Here is a 16,629-nt window from a genome sequence, read left to right on the forward strand (position 1 = left end):
AAATCTGAGAGAGGTCCACATGTAGTATCTATATATGCAAGATCAAAGCAATGAGACTTGTGGTTTTTAACAAGAAGTCGAAAAATTACAAAAATATTCACCAAAATTAGAGAATTGAAGATATAATCATCACCATCATGAAATGAACAAATCTAAGAGAGGTCTATCCAAGGTTCAGCATTCAGGCTTATAGTTTTCAAGAAGAAGTCAAAAAAGTAAAAAGTTGACACGGACGACGACGGACAATCACTCATATGATAAGCTCCACTCGACTAAGCCAACAGCGGAGCTAATAAAAATTGAGGAACACATCTATGGAATTGAATGTGTTCTGCACAACCTGTGTTTAATGTACATGAGTGAGTGGTTCAATACAACTTTTCTTCATATTGTCAAAGTTGGACATGTTCAGGCATTGTGGTAATGAATGCTATTATTTCTGTACAGTACTACATGTAGATCAGCTGTTGCTATGGATACTTTTGAATGAAATCACATGACTACCTTTTACACTGATACTTCTTAGATCAGTGATCTTCATAAGAATTTTGGCAAAAGCATGCGGTTCTGTCGGCCTCCTCCGCCGCACATAGATTCTGAGTGCTTCAAGAAGTGGTTCTTGCATTTTTTCAATTTTCAGTGGTTCTTCAAGCCCTGAACGATCTGATAAACATGTACAAAGAACGAATGGTTAAAATTAATTCAAAAAAATGTCAAATCAAAGACGTTAAAATTAAAACATACTTCTGTGCACCCATACATCAGACAGTGCTTTTTTCTGTAGTAAACTAAATCATTCAGATATGCTACCAAGTAAACATTTATGTTTGGCTTCCACTCATCTGAACTATTCACATATATATTTTTAGTCCCTGTTCGAACGAAGTCCGAAAACGGGGACTTATAATTCGGTCTCCGTTCGTTCGTCCGGAGTCATATCTCAGAATCCCTTGGACCGATTCCGTTCATTCTTTGCATGTGCCTAGTACTTTATGTGGGACATATGCACATGCAGTGGTTTAGCGATTCGATTCAAAATGGCCGACTGGCAGCCATCTTGCTTTTTGAAAATGTTGTATTTTGGACATGCTTTGTCAGTTTTCATTCAAACTTGGTACATACATGTACTTTATACATGTTAGGATGCATGTCCGTGATAATTTGTTTCAAAATCTGGTCAAGGATGGCCCATTGACAGCCATCTGACTTTTTGGCCTTACTACTATATTTCCACAATTTATGTATCATTTTCATCCGTATTTGGCACATACATATCAGTGTGTTTCATAATCAGATCGAAGATGGCCGAATAATGGCTGTTTTTATTTTTGGCCATATTACTACTACATGGAACACGTGTTTTGATGTAAATAAACAATCTGTTGTATACGCCACTTGGAACTCAAGTTTCAAGGACACGCTCGCAACAACCCCTTCGCTTTAATATGACGAGCACAAAGAGAACTTTCAAAAGTTTTGACGGGTACTGTGTTATTTTCAATGACTTGTCTAAATTAATGCACTCAAGATTTTCACCACCAGTTCCCTCTTTTCATCACAAAATAGTCTGCACTTCCCGTCTGAAGATTAAGACAAAAATAGCCAAATTTTTTGAGTAAAATCTGAAAATTTACTAAAACTTTATTTTCGGAAAAATTAAAGAAACATTCGAAAAATTGTTAACACGAAAGTCTGATGATGAAAAGGTTAATACTGTGGAAAGCTTTTTCGGCGTTTTGTATGGAATTTATTTTCACTGATTTTTGATGAGTTTAATGTGAAATATAGGAAAAAAAGTATATTCACTTGATTTTATTTTCACGGAATCATCCCTTCAGCGAAAATAGCGAAAATATATTCCAAGCGAAAATAAAGTATTCTACAGTATAACAAATGTTTTTGTTACATTCTTACTTTTAGTGTCTAAGAGTTGGTCTCAGGAATTTGCAAACACAATGTGTTTTAAGTGAATTACAGAACTAGAAATATATGGTAACTTACCACCACTAATGAGACAAATCGCTGATAACAGAGCTAGTTCTGTATCATCAAGATTAAGGCTACTTATTTGTTGGGCAAACTGTCCTATCGTATCCATTAAGGTTCCAAAACCTCCTGTTTTTAGTTGCTTATTGGACAATGTTAAACCCGATGTGAAAGTAACGCTTCCGTCATCCCTGTTGAATCTGTAACTGATCCTGAGAACCTGTTAATAAAAAAAAATATATATTAATGTTTTACTTTCAAAGAAAATGGTTACAAATATTGCAGATGGATGAAAAAAACACAGGTGCAAAGGCTCTTTCATACTACTACATGAAATGAAGCTAGAACTGAATAAGATGTGTATACTTTGTATCCTATTTCACTTTGTTGCTAGATCTACAAAACTGAGCACAAAAATATAGTATACATTCCAAGTCTGTGAAATGGTGAACTTGAAAATGTTTTGTAGTATTCAACATGTTTGTTATTGTAAATTTCATATTTGTAAAATCATTGAAGTTTAGTTCTATTGTGTGTGGACATTAAACTTTAAGGTGAACACGCATCTGACTGGAATTTCCAGGAAATTGAAAAAGTTAAAAGCATGATGAACCTAAGTTTGTATTTATGATCACCACAATAAGGCTTAGGGTATGGGGAAATCAGTCGTTCAGGTTCGATCTTTTTTTATTTGCTCTTTGTTGATTATTTGAGGGAACCTTGTACTATGTATTTTGATGAGTCAGGTTGATATAATGGCGAGACATGTTTAATTTCATTGAATTTTAAGTATTTTAATGAAAGACAATATTGTTTTCACTAGATACATGAACAGCTTAATTAAACTGTAATAGGACTGCAATATAATAGACGTGTGTGTGTGTGTGTGCAGTGCTACATAGAATCCAGTTCTGCATTTTATAGGCAACCAACTTCTATGTTATTTCGGCATGGCCTTGGCATCACCTAATGTATACTTGCTGTGTGAACACACTTTTTTTACAGTACTTTCACTATAATACAAATCGGCTGTTTATTTTCATTTTTTTTTCAAAACAAATGACCTTGCGCATAGTTAATAACAGAGTGTAATACTTTGTTACTTTGTTTGCATGATTTGGAACAACTGGAAGCGTTGACATGCCATAAAAGTCACCTACCATAATTTCTAAACATGCCGCTTTCAGTAACGTGATTTGGTCTGGTGTCGTCAGTTGCAGAAATCCAGGAAGTTTTTTGGCGAACTCAACGACCATAATGATTGCCCTTGACGACATGTCTGTTACATATTGAAACATAAGTAAATCTGTATCGCTTCCCGTCTTCGGAACTAAAGGATCGGCAGCCTTGAAACAAATAATAAAAAAAAATGGTCAGGACAAGGAATAAATGAAACATTAACCATCAATGAAACAGACCCCAAAAATGACTTGGGTTCTGGTCGCTTTTTCATCCTAAATATGTATGATAAATTGGATTTCATCTTTTCAATCAAGAAAAAGGTTATTTTGTACCAACATTTGACACACAAGAATGTCCAAAATTTGAAAATGACATACCTAATTAGATTTTGATAAAAATTTAATAATTCAGATCATGCATTTCCATGGTAACCAGCAAATAATTGTGGGATAATTTAGCCAACCTGATGACCTAGAAACCCTTTTACTCACACTATCAAATTCTGTGACCATCCACAAAACTGACCTGTTCAAAATCCAGAAAACTGTCCAAACAGTCAAAATGCTGAAATGATTTCATTGCAAATTGGGAATCAGGAAATATCCAAATTAGGTGATTAATAAGCATAGATTAATACTCCAACCCCTGCAGAACCTTTTTGTGCATATCAATAGTACAGTAAATTGTAGCATAAAATAATCTATCAGTTAATAACTCATGGTACTGCAGACTACTGTGGAATACTTTATTTCGGCTGGAATTAATTTTCGCTGAAAAGGCTTTTTGGGCGTTCTTTGTGGAATTTATTTTCACTGATTTTTGGATGAGTTGAATGTGAAATATGGGAAAAAAAGTATATTCGCTGGATTTTATTTTCACGGAATCATCCCTTCAGCGAAAATAGCGAAAATAAATTCCAAGCGAAAATAAAGTATTTTTTACAGTACCTTGGTGAACATAATGTTTTTTCAGCTATTTCAACTAAATTATGCTAATTCAATATGTAGCGAATTTAGAATAAAGTATTGAAATTGTTAGCATTTTAGCTAAATTAAAATTCTGTTAATTCATTCATTGGGTCAAATTCACTAAAATGGCATGTAGCTATCTCAATGTGTTTTACAGTATTTTAAAATATAGCAAACTCTTGTGTCCGAGGGACATCTGAGCATTTGCACTTCTTACCCAAATGTTCATTGACAGGGACACAATTGTCATAAACTAGGTGTGCATTTCTATTATCGCATGTAATTTTGTTACTGATTCAATGGTAAATTTTGCGGATGAGAAAATTTCTAACTGTTCCAACCCACAAATACTGGTCTGAGGGTGAACTTAGAAAATGTGACATATTCAACGGAAAAATCACCTGCAGCAAAGATAATCATGTATACACAGTCAATAATAGGAGAATATTCAGATGTGCCCTCTAGTGGCTGCTGCATTGGTATTCTTTTGTTTATTCAATACCAAAAAATTACTTCTGAGTAAAAGCATATCACTTGAAAAAGAATTCGTCTAATTTTGTTTCATTGTTATTATTATCACATACATATATTATATATATTATATTAACATTACATAGTTGTAATTTCGTTTTTCATTTAAAAATTTAAAGAAAACATTATGATAGTCAGAAAACAGACACAAACGTGTATCTGTTCATTACTTGCCATAACAGTGCCCTCTGCTGGTGGCAATGACATTTAGTCTCAGTTTTGACACAGAGGGCGCTGACATAATTTGTATCCTTGCAATGACTTGCTTTATATAATAAGAAAACAGACAAACACGCAACTGTTCATTATAGTTGCTATTCCCGAGTAAAATCACACAACACCCACAAATAGATGATAATAGCGCCCTCTACTAACAATAATGGGGCATCAATTCTCAATTCAAACACAGAGGGCGCTATGACACTATATTGTTTCCAAGTGCTATGTTTCTCTTTCACAACTCAATTATTTTAATTTGAGCAATTTTGGGTGAACACAAATTTCATAGGCACATTTCAAGTAGGCGTCAACATGTCAAATAACTGTGCACAGCCAAAAACAGGATTTTTTTTTCTCAACATTATTATCAAAATGTCTCACAGAAACATTTACTTCAAAATCTGATTGTTCTCTTATTTACAAAATGGAGACAGGAATTTGAAGCAATATCACATCAAGTCAAAGTAATAAATTGCATGAACAGTTCCCTGCAAAATATGCATTCAGAGATATTGAAAAATATATCAGTCCACCCTAGATCAAGATTGAGTCTGGGATGGAACATTCAAATTGACTTAAAGCAAGAATACCACCAAAAAAAATAATCTTTTCCAAATACTCCCAGCAATGACCATTTTGGTTGGGATTTGAACGAAACTGGAAAATCTTCTTAGAAATATTTTCCTTTCTACAGTAAGCAATTGGCCAGTCATCAGAAGTTGTTTGGATAAAGCCACCATTAACTTTGGACTGTTTGGGTTGATAACCAATCAGAATATGCTGATTCATGTTATTCAGTTAACCAATCAGAAGACTTGTACCATCAGAATATGCTGATTCATGTTATCCAGTTAACCAATCAGAAAACTTGTACCATCAGAATATGCTGATTCATGTTATTCAGTTAACCAATCAGAAGACTTGTACCATCAGAATATGCTGATTCATGTTGTTCAGAAACACACAAATTTAAGAATCATATGAAGTCTTGAATATAAAACATGAAGTGAAAAAAACAACAAAATGGCAATAAAAATGAAAATGATTTTTTAAACAATATATTCAATGTTAATAGTTAACTGTGCCATGACTACTCAAATTCACCCCTATTTCTAATAATGGGATGAACCAATCTACAAAGTAAACCATGAGATCATGCCAAGAGTCGAAGTCAAGCAGGGGTTGGAGGTTAGAATCAATGCACACATAACTGAGATGCGTTTCTTTCATCTATAATAATTGGCTACCAATGGCACAACTTGGTTTGGTTAGGTGTTCCATTATACAAAGGGGATTAAGGAGCAAGATCAAAAGGTACCGTGATTATCGGCAGGACATCAGCCCCTACTCCATCAGTTCGTAGGTTGGCAGGCTGTAAGCAAAATGTAAGAATAAGAAATAGCAAGATTTTGTTCATCTGTATCTTGTATGGGCAAATGATGAAAGAGGTGATAAACCTGCAGTGTAAGTGTAGACACAGGTTGCTCACCCCTTCCACCAAATGGAATGACCTACCATGTGCAAGGAATGCTGGGAAAGGTTTTGACAGCTCTGGGATTATATAACTAGAATAGAATAGGAGGAAAGGGGAGAGAAGAGGGTGGAAAGAATGCGACAGAACTAATAAGTACAGATCAAAGATTAAGTAAAACAGAGATTGGAAAGTAGCAGAAATAGATTTTAACAAAGACAGAAGATTTCTTTTTTTTAAATTTTCCCCCAGAAATTACAAATTTCCTTGCACATATAGGTATGACACTCATTAAAATAAACCTTGCCACCCCCATAGCTTAATACAATAACCCACTGTGCTTTTTAATTCTTAAATTAGCAACTTCCTAGTGCACCCTTTTACATAATTAAGGAGTTAATGTTCTTGCCAGAAAATTTCTTTTTTTTTTGTATTTTTTACATAAACATAATTAGACATAGTTCATAATCTTCCATGTATCAATTTAAAACATATGGAATTTATATAAGCGCTAAAAAGGTTTACATATTTATCAAGAATCCACAAGTTTCCTGAATTTTTAGCTTGTTATTTTCTTCATCCTTTATGCATTCAAGGTTGGTACCATGAGGGTTTTGTTTCATTATCTGGTGCATTCGAATGAAAATGTATTTCTTTTTTATAAAATTTTTTAGGCAAAAACTACCCTGGAGATAACATAATTGGTGGCAAATTTGAGTTCTTTATTAAATATACTTGGTCACCCTTTAACACAACATAGTTTACCCCCCACCAACATATATAGGAGAAATGAATTAACAAACTACCTACCACTTTGAATCCTGGTTTTGGTGTATCCTTGGGAAACGTTTCAATGTGAGCCTTAATCACGATATCCATGATATGCTCCATCTCAGTATTCATTTCTAGACTTTCTGTCACTTCATGCTTCGCCTTTCTTTTCTTATTCCGATCATTCCGCACACCTATAGTAAATGGAGCCGAGTATTAATAAATGAATTACATTCCATTTACTCACCATAAAAGCTCATCCATCCATTCACTCACAAACCTACCCACTCATTCACATACAAACACACACACCCACCTAACCACTCACTCACTCACCAGCCCATCCATTCACTCACAAACCCACCCACTCATTCACATACCCACCAACTCACTCACTCACAAACCCAACCATCCACTCATTCACATACCCACCAACTCACTCACAAACCCACCCAAACCATTCACTCACTTACAAACTCACATTCACTCACAAACCCACCCATCCACTCATTCACATACCCACCAACTCACTCACTCACAAACCCACCCAAACCACTCACTCACTTACAATCTCACATTCACTCACAAACCCACCCATCCACTCATTCACATACCCGCCCACTCACTCACTCACAAACCCACCCAAACCATTCACTCACTTACAAACTCACATTCACTCACAAACCCACCCATCCACTCATTCACATACCCACCCACTTACTCACTAACTCACAAACCCACCCAAACCACTCACTCACAAACTCACATTCACTCACAAACCCACCCATCCACTCATTCACATACCCACCCACTTACTCACTCACTCACTCACTCACAAACCCACCCAAATCACTCACTCACAAACTCACATTCACTCACAAACCCACCCATCCACTCATTCACATACCTGCTCACTCACTCACAAACCCACCCATCCACTCATTCACATACCTGCCCACTCACAAACCCACCCAAACCACTCACTCACATATCTGCCCACTCACTCACTCACTCACTCACTTACTTACAAACCCACCCATCCACTCATTCACATACCTGCCCACTCACTCACAAACCCACCCATCCACTCATTCACATACCTGCCCACTCACTCACTCACAAACCCACCCAAACCACTCACTTACAAACTCGCATTCACTCACAAACCCATCCAACCACTCATTCACATACCTGCCCACTCACTCACTCACAAACCCACCCATCCACTCATTCACATACCTGCTCACTCACTCACAAACCCACCCATCCACTCATTCACATACCTGCCCACTCACTCACTCACAAACCCACCCAAACCACTCACTCACATATCTGCCCACTCACTCACTCACTCACTCACTTACTTACAAACCCACCCATCCACTCATTCACATACCTGCCCACTCACTCACAAACCCACCCATCCACTCATTCACATACCTGCCCACTCACTCACTCACAAACCCACCCAAACCACTCACTTACAAACTCGCATTCACTCACAAACCCATCCAACTACTCATTCACATACCTGCCCACTCACTCACTCACAAACCCAACCATCCACTCATTCACATACCTGCCCACTCACTCACTCACAAACCCACCCATCCACTCATTCACATACCTGCCCAAACCGCTCACTCACTCACAAACCCACCCAAATCACTCACTTACAAACTCACATTCACTCACAAACCCACCCATCCACTCATTCACATACCTGCCCACTCACTCACTCACTCACAAACCCACCCAAACCACTCACTCACTTACAAACTCACATTCACTCACAAACCCGCCCATCCACTCATTCACATACCTGCCTGCCCACTCACTCACTCACAAACCCACCCAAACCACTCACTCACTCACTTACAAACTCACATTCACTCACAAACCCACCCATCCACTCATTCACATACCTGCCTGCCCACTCACTCACTCACAAACCCACCCAAACCACTCACTCACTTACAAACTCACATTCACTCACAAACGTTAACCCACCCATTCACTTATCAGCAAGCAAAATTTGAGATATGTAGAAACAATTTCATTATAAAAATAAGTATTGAAATGCAAATTTTGGCCTTTACATAACAGACATTTTTTTTTTCAAAATTTGCCCTGCAACCACTATTTTTGTATTTTACACTATCCAGCTTGAATTTCTAATGTACACCATAATAATAAACTTCTTACATTCTTTGGACATTCCGACGTCAAAACATTTCATAAGTCGACAGTATTGACATCGGTTGCGTGTCACTTTGTTTATCACACATTTCTGTTCTCTGTGACATGTATATTGCATATTCTTTTGAATACTTCTTCTGAAAAAACCCTGAACCGAGAGAGAGAGAGAGAGAAATGTACATAATTATACATTTTATGTGGTGAGAAATGAATATAATATGAACAAACAAACGGGTGGGGTACAGGGCCCACAGGGCATATTGCAGCAGTTTGACAGTCAAGACAGTGAACATCAAGTACTGTAAAATCTGTATTTGAAGCTGTGGCTTCTATTAAAATGGTACAAAGCAACAAAGGAGATGCGGCTTCTATTAGAGCATGATGAATTTTTGGTTCTCAATTGTTAAACAAGCAGCCAGTCGGCTGAGATAGCTCCGCTGTTAGCAATGCACATTTCAATTAAAGAACAGAAGATATCATTAGAAAATGAACAATATGTATAGTATCAAAGCAATGGGACTTGCTGTTTTCAACAAGAATTCAAAAATATCACTTTTCACCCAAGATGACAAAAATAATCATCAAAATTAGATAATTGAAGATATCACCACGAAATTAACAAATCTGAAAGTGGTCCACATGTAGTACCTATATATGTAATATAAAAACAATCGGACTTGCGGTTTTTAACAAGAACTCGAAAATATCACTTTTTACCAAAAATGACAAAAATATTAAGCAAAATTAGAGAATTGAAGATGTCATTACAAAATGAACAAATCTGAGAGAGGTCCACATGTAGTACCTATATGAGTAATATCAAAGCAATTGGACTTGCCGTTTTTAACAAGAAGTCGAAAATATCACTTTTTACCAAAAATAACAAAAAATATTCATCAAAATCAGAGAATTTGAGATTTTGACATGAAATGAACAAATCTGAGAAAGAACCATCCAAGGTACTTGCATATCAAATTTGAAAAAATTCTGACTTGCGGTTTAGAAGAAGAAGTTGAAATTGTAAAGTTGACGACGACGGACAATCAGTAATATGAAAAGCTCTGCTGTGTCGACTTTGTCGACAGCGGAGCTAAAAAGATTGATGCGATTTCTATTAGGGATGCGCTTCTAATGCAGATTTTACGGTAGTATTTTCACACAAAAATATTGAACAAAAGAACTTAAAGCGGGGGAGTCGTCACCTGTGCATGTGCCAGATGGCCATAGCATGTTATTGTTTACAAACAAGCATCTACCCATGAGCCTTTGCGTTTTTAGCGTGTGTTGTTATCGTCGCTTGGGACTCAATTCCTGCGTGTGCGCAGGTGACAACTCTTCCGCTTTAAGCATAATACCACTTTTAAATTGCAGTCAAATTGAACTAAATCTACAAAATCATCTAGGAGAGAAAGGTCATCTACAAATCGGCCTGAGAAAGGTCATCTACAAATCGGCCTGAGAAGGGTCATCTACAAATCGGCCTGAGAAAAATCATCTACCAATTGGTTTTAGAGAATAGGCAATCACTGTTCATAAACCACACAATTTTAATAATAGAGTAGTTTCTAAATGCAGTACTAATATTGAAATCGTGGAAAAATGAAAATTGTCAGTCTGTTGATGCAATTCTTTTAGTCATTATTTTTTTCAATGTAGTAATTTACAACATCGTAATGACAAGTTTTGACGACATGCATAATTGGAGGCCCACAGAAGAAATGTTAATAGCTTTGAACCTACATTTATTGACAGAAAGGTCAAACTTATTAAGTCTGCTCATTAAAGTGTCTCAGTTAAACAAAAACCACATTTCACATTTCTCAATGAGAGTTACATTTTCGTGAAATTTGTTTTGTGAGAAAACTGAATCATTTAAAAGCTGCACACCAACACATTAAATATTTTTTTTTTGGAGGATTACTGAAGATTATGTCATGATACTGGAAATGAAAAAAATATGGGATCCTCATACAATTTTTCAAGTTACAAGAGTCCAAAATGTCATGGAAAATGGTAAATTGGCATGTTTGCACTGGTTTCCATGGTAAAATTATTTTTTAAATATCTTAAAAATTAGCTTGATAGCATTGGATGAAAAAAATCATATAATGTTATTTATACAAATTCTAAAGTTTCAACATTTCAAAAAATTGACATAAAATTTAGTCCAAGTCCAGTATGACAATATGTATCTCCCATAATGCATTGCATATTTGTGCAGTAACATGCTCAGCAGTACAAAATTTAGTTATCTCCCATAATGCATTGCATATATGTGCTGTAACGTGCTCAGTAGTGCTAAATTTGAATTTGATTCAAGCTCCCTTGAAACTAAGGTGATTTTGACAGACATTGGAAAAATTAAATGAACACTACCCACCAGGATTCCTCTCGAACATTGAAAAAAAAATTGACTCACCTTACACCCCTCGCAAGAGCTCACACCATAATGATATCCTGAAGACTTATCTTGGCATACAAAGCATGGCTTGTATATCCTTGGGGGAGGTGTCGATTCATCTGGGGAGCTGGGAGGCAGTGAATTAGTGTCGGGTGTCGTCGGTATTGACGTAGTCGTCACTGAAGGAAAGTTGACTGTAGAACACATAGGCATATCATTCAAGTTCATACCCACATGTAAATTATTGGACACAGCACCTTGAAAATCTGCAAAATACAACAAAAAAATGATTTTTTTTGATTATCTATGGTTTCAGTTTGGTTTACAGAGACAGTCAAGTTTATAGGGGTGCTGTAGTTGGGTTCGGTCAGCCACATTCAAACTTCTCAATCAACGAAACAACTTGAATTTGAAAACTCACGAATCACTTGTTCAACGTAACACTTTGTGTAAATTGTGTAAAGTGTAAATTTCTGACAGTTACAGAGACTTATAGAATGTCATAAAACATAAACGTTGCATAAACAGATGAATTAACTGACCCACACAGTTGAACACAGACTAAACAAGAACAGAACTACCATTAAATTTGAAATGGAACATTAAGGCGTTTTCCACGCAGACGAAGGTCAACCAATCAGTGACTGCGTACTAAATTAATAATGGAATATCAGCCAGAAAGTAAAGATAGAATGTTATTGAACAATTTCAATACAAACTGGGGCAGAATAATTATGTATTACATGTACATGTATAAACACATAACTCGGAATTACTCATTAACTTGAAACAAATCACATGGATCAATAAATATATAGAAATTATCAACATCAAAACACACCTATGGCTTATTATGGTTTCAACGACTACATACGACCACAAAATTGTTTGGTTTACAGTGTTGTTCAGTTTATAGAGAGAGGTCTTACAGTGAAACATGTCAAAACTGACACTAAAGAGATGGAGAAAATATTTTTGTTTGGTGAACTGGAATCGGCTTAAACAGGTGTTACACTGGAGAAAGTTTGGATAAACCTTCCAATTTTGCACCTCAACCAAACTGGAAAATAGAAATCAAGCGATGAAAAAAAATTGCCTTCATTTGTTTTACAAAGCTTTTTCTACTGGTAATTAGCCATTCAAAGAAAACCATTCTTTTATATACATGCATAAACGGATCAATCAAAAAATAATGAATTGTAAACAGAATACAAGTTCTTTATCTTTTCTTGTTATCTAGGCACATAAGAAAAAAACAACTATATGGAATTCAGGAAAACGTTGCAAAATTACAGAAGGAATGATGAGAATAAATGATTTTTCTCCTATAATTGAATTCATGCTGAAGGCAGAGTAAAAACGTGTCTGCAGTCTTTGAAAAACTATTTTTCAGCAATAAATCTGAACTTTGTCATGAAGCATACTCGACCATTTCTCCACTAATTAGGAAATTTAACCACGAGTAAAACAGCAGGAGAAGTCGTGCCGCCGGAGAACATTGGAATTAATGATATCAGTGATAAGAGGAAAGAAAAGAATAAATTGACACATGTAACATCTTGTTTTTGCTTTATCTTGAGAATTGATCAGACGATATACGACACAATTGTTGTCTACTGTACTAGTTAAACATGCATCATTAATTACAGACTTCATTTTCGCAGAACAAGTGAAAATGATTGTATAGAATATAGAAAATTAATTACTGGATTTCTAGTAGCATAACACGGTAAACATTGAAAATGTCAACAAGCTTGTCACTCAACAATTTTCTTGGTTGCAGAAGCAGTGCAGAAGCTGCCAATAAAGCAAATACGGTGAAATAAATTTTTACCTTGTAGAAAATAAATGCAGAATTGTGAAACATGTATGCTGAGTCAGAGACAATGGATGCACAATGTGGACAAACATGGCGGATTTAGCTTTATACAATGAGCACAAAACAGAATAAACAGCTCAAGAAAAAAGAAAATGCAGCAACTAAATCATTCACGTTTGAAAATGAAACACGAAATTAACCAGTTATGAAATAGAACAAAATATTTTGGACACAAAGAAAAACACCCATCTGAGTGTTGGACACAGTATAGAACAAGACCTGCAGCCTTTAAAGTTTTCAAAGGTTTTTCAAACATTTTTTATGTGAATGCTTCAAAGCAAGAATCTAATTTTGATACAGGAACTTTTTTTAAGCACCAAAATCCACTTTTGTCACTTTACACAAAATATTGATTTTGATTCAACTTTTTTTTTCAATTTTTTTTCCAGAAAATTCATGTTAGGCAATAAGATACTATGTCAATGTAATTGAAAATTATCAATGAAATCATTTAAAAACACAGAAATATGCAAAATACTACACAAAAATTTGGGTGGAAAAAACCATGGCAACCAAGTTATCATAAACGGGTTGTAAGTGAGAAAACAGAATTTATATAATTTCAATGTCCAATTCAGATTCCAGAGACTGATAGAGATAGTGAGCCATAACTACGGTATGTGCTACTTTGTGAACGCCACTGAGCTATTAATAAGGATTTCATTTTAACAACGCTTAGCTTCATGTAAACTCTGTTTAGCTCCATGTTAACTCTTAAGCGATGAAACTAATTATCACTTTACAGACTTCTAGCTACGCTATAAACATGATTTCACAATCTGATTTATGGCCGCAGTAAGCCATATTTGATCAGAACTTCAAAAATACTTTAGTTATTATTGTGCAGTAAATTATGTTTAATACGTTGTAAACTACAGTGCATTTTAAGGACAAGCGTTGTTGTAAATATTAACAAGGGGGCGGAGCACTCACATAACGTATCTGAGTCCCGAGAGTTGAAATCTGGCCAGTCTCATAGCATAAACCATTGCCTCAATCTCAGCCTTCAGGGATATCAGAAACTGACAATTTGTCAAAAGCTTGACAACATCTCAGATATCAACCACGTTTCCAAGTAAACTGGTGAGTCTATTAGAAGATGAACTTTCAATTTGCTGTGTCGATATGGCAAAGGTTACCTTCATATTATCGTTCTGCTCACACTATCAGAGTTTGACAATTAACACTGCCAAAATACATACGAAATCAGAAATAGGCTACGGCTATGAATTGACAAAAAGCAGGCTTCTTTCATCTAGATTAGGAATGGATTTAGTTAAAAATATTCACAAACTTTGCTTCTCAATTTAGATGCCCACTGTTGATCAAGGTGCAGGTATGAATATACACTGTCTCAGCCCATCACAATTTAATGCTGTCTTCGTTATAATGAATTAATGATATCCTTGATATTACGATGTAATAACAAGTTTGTTCCATTATAAACTTGAGCAATCAACAAGACTCATTTACAACAATAGACACAGCAAAACTTTGAAAAAAAGGCAAAAATAAAGTGACTAAATAACAGAAAATATCGAACACAACAGAGCCTGCAAGTACATGTTCATTTCCTTGCTCGATGAAACTAAAAAATGAAGGAAAAAAAAAACTTCCAATTCTGAACTACAATGTACCATTAAAAAGGATAATCATTATTTGAGAAACAAAATTTAAAGAGAGTTTAACATGATATTTCAAATGATATTACTTACATTTTGAGTCAATACCAAAATATACATGAATATTTAAACAAGTTCACAGCCGCAGTTTATTGAATGAGTCACAGCCAAGCTGCAACGCCATAATTTGCATACACCGTCTAGTGCTACGTCTGAATTATTCTATATTTAGCTACCAGAGCAAATAAAAGAAGACAGTCAAAAACAGGATCCTTGACCTTTGCTCCGTTTTGAACTGCATCTATTCAAGATAGACATCGTGGTATTGTCAGTTTTAGTAAGTAGATGGATTCGATAAAAGCCAAAGACTCGGCATTGTGAGCGGCTGATATCAATACAACATAATTCCAAACATACCAACAGCCTAGATCTGTTTTTATTTTTATGTCCCTCAATAAGTGGTATTTCTCAGTCAACTTGATGGTGGTCCCCTCCCTTTATTCAACTTTATAACTGACTACATATGGCATCATTGAGTCGATTGTCGTTTACCTCTGAATATTAAATCTCGAGCTCATCAGGATGAAGAGACAGATAACGTAATCCTTGTTATGTTTAACATTGACAAACCCGAAACCATTGAAATATTTCAATCACGCTGTCTTCACTTCAAAACCGCCCTTTGGCTGTAATAATTCCAGTTCAGTTATTTTGAACACTGACATCCATCTGAACTCAATAATGTTGTCATGCCAACCGTTCATTTCTTTTTCCCTAACTTTTGATCAAAGATCAGCAGATGGATTTCAGGTGTTAGTTCTTGGCGTGAAAATACTAAACAAGTCACCTAATTTATTACTGAGCAACACTAGTTATAAATATATGACATCATGAACGTAGCACTCTTATGACACAATGTTTAATTTTTTCAATATATACATGAGCATGTATAAACATCAAGTGAACATTAATAAAACAATGTCAGAAAAAATGTGTGCGGGAAAACTTTTATAATAAATTGCAAGCTCTGTTGCCATAGTATTTGTTGATTAATGTACTTAATTAGGGTGTACGTGGCTGGAACAGCTTTTGCTAAAAGCAAGACTCAGTTTCAATTTATACCTAAATTAAATAAATGCAGAATTTTGTTTTGATGACATTAGTGAAACATACATACTTATGCATTATACAAAGTATCTCAATTATAGCAATTGCCATGGCAACAAGCACTTTGCAAACTACTTGTATCTCCTTGACCTTGACTTAAAGGTCACAGAGGTTTTACAGAGAGGTGATCCAGACTGTAACAATGTACACAGTGATTTCAGAGAGGTGATCCAGACTTAAACAATATACACAGTGATTTTAGAGAGGTGATCCAGACTGAAACAATGTACACA

General features: G+C 35.5%; 1 protein-coding gene and 1 long non-coding RNA gene across 2 annotated transcripts in view; one reads left to right on the plus strand and one right to left on the minus strand.

The window, feature by feature from the left end:
* The window catches only part of LOC100375648 (retinoic acid receptor beta-like), a 50,082-nt gene that overhangs the window by 4,309 nt on the left and 29,144 nt on the right, over positions 1-16,629 (minus strand). Inside the window, exons 3-9 of the mRNA XM_006825783.3 lie at positions 11,747-11,994; positions 9,334-9,475; positions 7,168-7,322; positions 6,205-6,258; positions 3,147-3,332; positions 2,002-2,206; positions 505-663 (exon numbers count right to left, since the gene is read on the minus strand). Coding sequence (XP_006825846.1) covers positions 505-663; positions 2,002-2,206; positions 3,147-3,332; positions 6,205-6,258; positions 7,168-7,322; positions 9,334-9,475; positions 11,747-11,994 — 1,149 coding nt within the window. The remainder of the gene's footprint in view (positions 1-504; positions 664-2,001; positions 2,207-3,146; positions 3,333-6,204; positions 6,259-7,167; positions 7,323-9,333; positions 9,476-11,746; positions 11,995-16,629) is intronic.
* Positions 11,213-13,596, plus strand: LOC146729193 (uncharacterized). Its single transcript, XR_014928288.1, has 2 exons — positions 11,213-11,371; positions 13,512-13,596. It is a non-coding gene; the product is annotated as an uncharacterized LOC146729193 (long non-coding RNA).

This window comes from Saccoglossus kowalevskii, chromosome 22 (genome assembly GCF_978046115.1).
Source record: "Saccoglossus kowalevskii chromosome 22, keSacKowa6.1, whole genome shotgun sequence".
NCBI classification, from domain to species: domain Eukaryota; kingdom Metazoa; phylum Hemichordata; class Enteropneusta; family Harrimaniidae; genus Saccoglossus; species Saccoglossus kowalevskii.